The sequence below is a fragment of the Carcharodon carcharias genome, chromosome 2 (assembly GCF_017639515.1).
Source record: "Carcharodon carcharias isolate sCarCar2 chromosome 2, sCarCar2.pri, whole genome shotgun sequence".
In the NCBI taxonomy this organism is placed as follows: domain Eukaryota; kingdom Metazoa; phylum Chordata; class Chondrichthyes; order Lamniformes; family Lamnidae; genus Carcharodon; species Carcharodon carcharias.
This window is the reverse complement of record NC_054468.1, coordinates 239,618,539-239,626,701: the sequence shown is the minus strand read 5'-3', so window position 1 is coordinate 239,626,701 and position 8,163 is coordinate 239,618,539. Positions and strand designations below refer to the sequence as shown.

At 45.8% G+C, this 8,163-nt stretch overlaps 1 protein-coding gene across 1 annotated transcript in view; it reads left to right on the top strand.

Moving 5' to 3' along the window:
- Positions 1 to 8,163, top strand: part of LOC121289049 (squalene synthase-like) — a 109,722-nt gene continuing 101,559 nt past the window's right edge. The window contains exons 1-2 of the mRNA XM_041207992.1: positions 1 to 15; positions 6,546 to 6,752. Of these exons, the coding sequence (XP_041063926.1) occupies positions 1 to 15; positions 6,546 to 6,752 (222 nt within the window). The remainder of the gene's footprint in view (positions 16 to 6,545; positions 6,753 to 8,163) is intronic.

The window sequence follows — 8,163 nt, the reverse complement described above, 5'->3', positions numbered from 1 at the left end:
ATGGTGGCTGAATATGTATCCTAACTGCAAATACCTGCCTTGACTTTGCGTAGAAAAAAGCTAAAATTGACCACATTACCTCCCGTTTTACAGCCAATGAAGTACATTTAAACTGTAGTGGCAAAGTGTATGAAATGCAGCAGCAATCAACTAAGCTGGTGTCCAATTCCTTTTGGCAGAGATCCACACAAATAATCACAGGATCGTTACATTACAAAAGGAGACCATTCTGTCATCAATACACCTAGTCCCACTGCCTCGTCTTCTCCCCATAGCCTTACAAATTATTTCTCTTCAGGTATTTCCACGGTTCCCTTTTAAAATCCATGGTTAAATCTACCTCCGTGACACACTCAGGCAGTGGGTTCTAGACCCTAACCACTAACGTTGTAAAAACATTTTACCTCATGTCGTTATTGCCTCTTTGACCAATAACCTTAAATCAGTGCCCTCTGTTTTTTTTTTAATTCGTTCAGGGGATGTGGGCTTCGCCGGCTGGGCCAGCATTTATTACCCATCCCTAATTGCCCCTTGAGAAGGTGGGGGTGAGCTGCCTTCTTGAACCGCTGCAGTCCATGTGGTGTAGGTACACCCACAGTGCTGTTAGGGAGGGAGTGCCAGGATTTTGACCCAGAGACAGTGAAGGAATGGCAATATATTTCCAAGTCAGGATGGTGAGTGGCCTGGAGGGGAACTTTCAGGTGGTGGTGTTCCCATCTATCTGCCGCCCTTGTCCTTCTAGATGGTTGTGGGTTTAGAAGGTACTGTCTAAGGAGCCTTGCAGAATTCCTGCAGTGCATTTTGTGGATGGTAGACACTGCTGCTACTGTGTGTCAGTGGTGGAGGGAGTGAATGTTTGTGGATGGGGTGCCAATCAAGCGGGCTGCTCAGTACTCAATCAGGCAAGTGGAGAGTATCCCATCACACTCCTGACTTGTGCTTTGTAGACAGGCTTTGAGGGAGTCAGGAGGTGAGTTACTGTATGCAGGATTCCCAGCCTCTGACCTGCTTTTGTAGCCACAGTATTTATATGGCTAGTCCAGTCCAGTTTCTGGTCAATGGTAACCCCCAGGATGTTGATTGTGGGGGATTCAGTGATGATAATGCCATTGAATATCAAGGGGCGATGGTTAGATTCTCCCTTGTTCGAAATGGGGATCGGGGGGAAACTCCCTGATTGTTGGGAGCCATACCTAACATAAAGGAAGGTGGTTGTGGTTGTTGGAGGTCATTCATCTCACTTCCAGGACAACACTATAGAAGTTCCTCAGGGTAGTGTCCTCGGCCCAACCATCTTCAGCTGCTTCATCAATGACCTTCGTTCCATCATAAGGTCAGAAGTGGGGATGTTCACTGATGATTGCATAATGTGCAGCACCATTTGTGACTCCTTGGACACTGGAGCAGCCCATGTCCAAATGCAGTGTTGTGAAAATGTTTAATTTTATAATTTATGTATTTTTGAGATATAACTTTTAGGAATTCAATTCTAAATGTAGATAAATGCAAACATCTGATTGAAAAACTGGTGAATAACTCTAAAGTAAGTGCAATTCAAACAGACCTGAGATAATTACAGTTCAAGGGGAAGCCTTGTGGTGTTGCTGGGATGGTGTTAAAAGTTATGCACTAGGATTTTAATGGCTACTTTGGATCTACCTGGAGGAGCAAGTTTGTGTCGAAACATCGCAGAACACGCTTTAATGTTGTAGTGTAAACCAGGGATGCCATGTTGGTATGGAGATAAGCTAAACAGGGATGTACTCTTTTGAGTTTTGGGTTTATCTGTGTGTTTCCTCACAGGAAAAGTTAGTTGGAACCTAGAAGCAGCTTTGAGACAAGCAGAAGCAGAAATCTGCCAGGAAGTGTAGACCATGAAGCAATACGGCAAGGAAGCCATTCCTGAGCTGGGACGTCCACAGTCATAGGGTGCTTAAAGAGAGATCAAGGGTCACCTGGATGAATACTCATGGAAGGTTGCCAAAGAATCTCAAACCTCAGAAACTAGCAGGAACACTGAAGAGAATCAAAGTGAACAGCTAAGAGCTGTGGCACACCTTGATTTGGTCCTAGAAGAAGGAAAAGAATCTGAAAGTCGAGTAGAACTCTAGGGTGGAATTTTAAAAATCTGAACAGGAAGTGGGTCTGTTACAATTTTCAGGTTTAAAAAAGGGTTTTATGAGATTTGGGTTAAATGAGTAATGCTTGCTTTGTCTTCTACAGTAAAAGGGTTTGTCCTGTACAGTAAAAGGGGTTATGAGATTTGGGTTAAATGAGTAATACTTGCTTTGTCTTGTACAGTAAAAGGGTTTGTCTTGTACAGTAAAAAAGGGTTTATAAGATTTGGGTTAAATGAGTAATACTTGAATAATAAATAAGTAATACTTGCTTTGTCTTGTACAGTAAAAAAAGGGTTTATGAGATTTGGGTTAAATGAGTAATACTTGAGTAATAAATAAGTAATACTTGCTTTGTCTTGTACAGTAAAAAAGGATTTATGAGATTTGGGTTAAATGAATAATACTTGAGTAATAAATGAGTAATACTTGCTTTGCCTTGTACAGTAAAAGGGTTTATGAGATTTGGGTTAAATGAGTAATACTTGAGTAATAAATGAGTAATACTTGCTTTGTCTTGTACAGTAAAAAAGGGTTTATGAGATTTGGGTTAAATGAGTAATACTTGAGTAATAAATGAGTAATACTTGCTTTCTCTTGTACAGTAAAAGGGTTTATGAGATTTGGGTTAAATGAGTAATACTTGAGTAATAAATGAGTAATACTTGCTTTGCCTTGTACAGTAAAAGGGTTTATGAGATTTGGGTTAAATGAGTAATACTTGAGTAATAAATGAGTAATACTTGCTTTGTCTTGTACAGTAAAAGGGTTTATGAGATTTGGGTTAAATGAGTAATACTTGAGTAATAAATGAGTAATACTTGCTTTGTCTTGTACAGTCAAAGCTTTTGTTTCAAACATGGAACCCTGTGGCATGATTCTTTCAGGTAATAACTGGGAATTGAACTTTCTTTTTCACAAGCTAATGGTATTCGGAGTTACTCGGAGTTTCTCTCGAAGTTTCTCAGAGTTTCTCTCGGAGTTTCTCTCGGAGTTTCCCTTAGAGTTTCTCTCCACGTTTCTCAGAGTTTCTCGAAGTTCTCTTGGAGTTTCTCTCGCAGTTTCTCTTGGAGTTTTGCAGAGTTTCTCTCGGACTTTCTCTCGGAGTTTCTCTCGGAGTTTCTCAGAGTTTCTCTCGGAGTTTCTCAGAATTTCTCTCGGAGTTTCTCAGAGTTTCTCTTGGAGTTTCTCTCAGAGTTTCTCTCAGAGTTTCTCTCAGAGTTTCTCAGAGTTTCTCAGTTTCTCTCGGAGTTTCTCAGAGTTTCTCTCAGAGTTTCTCTTAGAGTTTCTCTCAGAGTTTCTCACAGTTTCTCTCAGAGTTTCTCAGAGTTTCTCAGTTTCTCTCGGAGTTTCTCAGAGTTTCTCTCAGAGTTTCTCTTAGAGTTTCTCTCAGAGTTTCTCACAGTTTCTCTCAGAGTTTCTCTCAGAGTTTCTCTCGGAGTTTCTCTCAGAGTTTCTCTCGGAGTTTCTCTCGGAGTTTCTCTCGGAGTTTCTCTCAGAGTTTCTCACGGAGTTTCTCTCGGAGTTTCTCTCAGAGTTTCTCTCAGAGTTTCTCTCGGAGTTTCTCTCGGAGTTTCTCTCGGAGTTTCTCTCGGAGTTTCTCTCAGAGTTTCTCAGAGTTTCTCTCGGAGTTTCTCAGAGTTTCTCTCAGAGTTTCTCAGAGTTTCTCTCAGAGTTTCTCAGAGTTTCTCTCGGAGTTTCTCACGGAGTTTCTCTCGGAGTTTCTCGGAGTTTCTCTCGGAGTTTTTCTCAGAGTTTCTCTCAGAGTTTCTCTCAGAGTTTCTCAGAGTTTCTCAGAGTTTCTCAGTTTCTCTCGGAGTTTCTCAGAGTTTCTCTCAGAGTTTCTCTCAGAGTTTCTCTCAGAGTTTCTCTCGGAGTTTCTCTCGGAGTTTCTCTCAGAGTTTCTCAGAGTTTCTCTCGGAGTTTCTCAGAGTTTCTCTCAGAGTTTCTCAGAGTTTCTCAGAGTTTCTCTCAGAGTTTCTCAGAGTTTCTCTCGGAGTTTCTCACGGAGTTTCTCTCGGAGTTTCTTGGAGTTTCTCTCGGAGTTTTTCTCAGAGTTTTTCTCAGAGTTTCTCTCAGAGTTTCTCTCAGAGTTTCTCAGAGTTTCTCAGAGTTTCTCAGAGTTTCTCAGTTTCTCTCGGAGTTTCTCAGAGTTTCTCTCAGAGTTTCTCACAGTTTCTCTCAGAGTTTCTCACAGTTTCTCTCAGAGTTTCTCAGAGTTTCTCTCGGAGTTTCTCACGGAGTTTCTCTCGGAGTTTCTCGGAGTTTCTCTCGGAGTTTTTCTCAGAGTTTTTCTCAGAGTTTCTCTCAGAGTTTCTCTCAGAGTTTCTCAGAGTTTCTCAGAGTTTCTCAGAGTTTCTCAGTTTCTCTCGGAGTTTCTCAGAGTTTCTCTCAGAGTTTCTCACAGTTTCTCTCAGAGTTTCTCACAGTTTCTCTCAGAGTTTCTCAGAGTTTCTCTCGGAGTTTCTCTCGGAGTTTCTCTCGGAGTTTCTCAGAGTTTCTCTCAGAGTTTCTCAGAGTTTCTCTCAGAGTTTCTCTCAGAGTTTCTCTCAGAGTTTCTCAGAGTTTCTCTCGGAGTTTCTCAGAGTTTCTCAGAGTTTCTCAGAGTTTCTCTCAGAGTTTCTCTCGGAGTTTCTCTCGGAGTTTCTCACGGAGTTTCTCGGAGTTTCTCTCGGAGTTTCTCTCAGAGTTTCTCTCAGAGTTTCTCAGAGTTTCTCTCAGAGTTTCTCTCGGAGTTTCTCTCGGAGTTTCTCAGAGTTTCTCTCAGAGATTCTCTCAGAGTTTCTTTCAGAGTTTCTCAGAGTTTCTCGGAGTTTCTCTCGGAGTTTCTCAGAGTTTCTCTCGGAGTTTCTCTCGGAGTTTCTCAGAGTTTCTCTCGGAGTTTCTCTCGGAGTTTCTCAGAGTTTCTCTCAGAGTTTCTCAGAGTTTCTCTCGGAGTTTCTCAGAGTTTCTCTCGGAGTTTCTCACGGAGTTTCTCTCGGAGTTTCTCTCGGAGTTTCTCTCAGAGTTTCTCGGAGTTTCTCTCGGAGTTTCTCTCGGAGTTTCTCTCGGAGTCTCTCACGGAGTTTCTCTCAGAGTTTCTCTCAGAGTTTCTCAGATTTTCTCGGAGTTTCTCTCAGAGTTTCTCGGAGTTTCTCTCGGAGTTTCTCTCGGAGTTTCTCAGAGTTTCTCTCAGAGTTTCACGGAGTTTCTCTCGGAGTTTCTCTCGGAGTTTCTCTCAGAGTTTCTCGGAGTTTCTCTCGGAGTTTCTCTCGGAGTTTCTCGGAGTTTCTCTCGGAGTTTCTCACGGAGTTTCTCTCGGAGTTTCTCACGGAGTTTCTCTCAGAGTTTCTCAGAGTTTCTCTCGGAGTTTCTCAGAGTTTCTCTCGGAGTTTCTCTCGGAGTTTCTCGGAGTTTCTCTCAGAGTTTCTCTCAGAGTTTCTCAGAGTTTCTCTCGGAGTTTCTCTCGGAGTTTCTCAGAGTTTCTCTCAGAGTTTCTCACAGAGTTTCACGGAGTTTCTCAGAGTTTCTCTCGGAGTTTCTCTCAGAGTTTCTCTCGGAGTTTCTCGGAGTTTCTCTCAGAGTTTCTCACAGAGTTTCACGGAGTTTTTCAGAGTTTCTCTCGGAGTTTCTCTCGGAGTTTCTCAGGGAGTTTCTCAGGGAGTTTCTCTCGGAGTTTCTCTCGGAGTTTCTCAGGGAGTTTCTCAGGGAGTTTCTCTCAGAGTTTCACGGAGTTTCTCTCAGAGTTTCTCTCGGAGTTTCTCTCGGAGTTTCTCTCGGAGTTTCTCACGGAGTTTCTCTCGGAGTTCTCTCGGAGTTTCTCACGGAGTTTCTCAGAGTTTCTCTCAGAGTTTCTCGGAGTTTCTCACGGAGTTTCTCTCGGAGTTCTCTCGGAGTTTCTCTCGGAGTTTCTCACGGAGTTTCTCTCGGAGTTTCTCTCGGAGTTTCTCAGTTTCTCTCGGAGTTTCTCAGAGTTTCTCTCAGAGTTTCTCTCAGAGTTTCTCTCAGAGTTTCACGGAGTTTTTCGGAGTTTCTCTCGGAGTTTCTCAGAGTTTCTCTCAGAGTTTCTCTCAGAGTTTCTCAGTTTCTCTCGGAGTTTCTCAGAGTTTCTCTCAGAGTTTCACGGAGTTTCTCACGGAGTTTCTCACGGAGTTTCTCTCAGAGTTTCTCAGTTTCTCTCAGAGTTTCTCTCAGAGTTTCTCTCAGAGTTTCTCTCAGAGTTTCACGGAGTTTTTCGGAGTTTCTCTCGGAGTTTCTCAGAGTTTCTCTCAGAGTTTCTCAGTTTCTCTCGGAGTTTCTCAGAGTTTCTCTCAGAGTTTCACGGAGTTTCTCGGAGTTTCTCTCGGAGTTTCTCAGAGTTTCACGGAGTTTCTCAGTTTCTCTCCGAGTTTCTCGGAGTTTCTCTGAGTTTCTCTCAGGGATTTGCTCAGTTTCTCAGCTCTTTTTCAGCCAATCCGCGTCCAGTTTCAGTTGTTGCCGATTGGTCCCCGGGTTGTTTACTGTCTCCATGGAAACGGCGGGAAACAGATTCCGGAAGCAGTGGAGAAGAGAGATTATCACCGAGAGAGGGAGGAGGTTTTCAGCGGAGCTGACATGTCCTGTTATCCAGTCCGGGGGCTCCCACCCCAACCGGGGAACAGTTACCGAGATCCGACGGTGAGAGAGGGAGGGAGGGAGAGAGAGAGAGAGTGGGAGAGAGAGAGTGGGAGAGAGAGAGAGAGGGAGTGGGACTAGAGAGAGAGAGAGGGAGTGGGACTAGAGAGAGAGAGAGGGAGTGGGAGGGAGAGAGAGAGAGGGAGTGGGACTAGAGAGAGAGAGGGAGTGAGAGAGGGAGAGAGAGAGAGGGAGTGAGAGAGGGAGAGAGAGAGAGGGAGTGGGAGGGAGAGAGAGAGAGGGAGTGGGAGGGAGAGAGAGAGAGGGAGTGGGACTAGAGATAGAGAGAGGGAGTGGGAGAGAGAGAGAGAGGGAGTGGGACTAGAGAGAGAGAGAGGGAGTGGGACTAGAGAGAGAGAGAGGGAGTGGGAGGGAGAGAGAGAGAGGGAGTGGGACTAGAGAGAGAGAGGGAGTGGGAGTGAGAGAGAGAGAGAGGGAGTGGGAGGGAGAGAGAGAGAGGGAGTGAGAGAGGGAGAGAGAGAGAGGGAGTGGGAGTGAGAGAGAGAGAGGGAGTGGGAGTGAGAGAGAGAGAGAGAGAGGGAGTGGGAGTGAGAGAGAGAGAGGGAGTGGGAGGGAGAGAGAGAGAGGGAGTGGGAGTGAGAGAGAGAGAGGGAGTGGGACTAGAGAGAGAGAGAGGGAGTGGGACTAGAGAGAGGGAGAGGGAGTGGGACTAGAGAGAGAGAGAGGGAGTGGGACTAGAGAGAGAGAGAGGGAGTGGGAGGGAGAGAGAGAGAGGGAGTGGGACTAGAGAGAGAGAGAGGGAGTGGGAGGGAGAGAGAGAGAGGGAGTGGGAGGGAGAGAGAGAGAGGGAGTGGGAGGGAGAGAGAGAGAGGGAGTGGGAGGGAGAGAGAGAGAGGGAGTGGGAGGGAGAGAGAGAGAGGGAGTGGGACTAGAGATAGAGAGAGGGAGTGGGAGGGAGAGAGAGAGAGGGAGTGGGACTAGAGAGAGAGAGGGAGTGGGACTAGAGAGAGAGAGAGGGAGTGGGAGGGAGAGAGAGAGAGGGAGTGGGACTAGAGAGAGAGAGAGGGAGTGGGAGGGAGAGAGAGAGAGGGAGTGGGACTAGAGAGAGAGAGAGGGAGTGGGAGAGAGAGAGAGAGAGAGTGGGAGTGAGAGAGAGAGAGGGAGTGGGAGTGGGAGTGGCAGTGAGAGAGAGAGAGAGAGAGGGAGTGGGAGTGAGAGAGAGAGAGAGAGAGAGGGAGTGGGAGAGAGAGAGTGAGAGTGAGTGGGAGAGAGAGAGAGAGGGAGTGGGAGAGAGAGAGAGGGAGTGGGAGTTAGAGAGAGAGAGGGAGTGGGAGAGAGAGAGAGGGAGTGGGAGAGAGAGAGAGAGGGAGTGGGAGAGAGAGAGAGGGAGTGGGAGAGAGAGAGAGGGAGTGGGAGAGAGAGAGAGGGAGTGGGAGAGAGAGAGAGGGAGTGG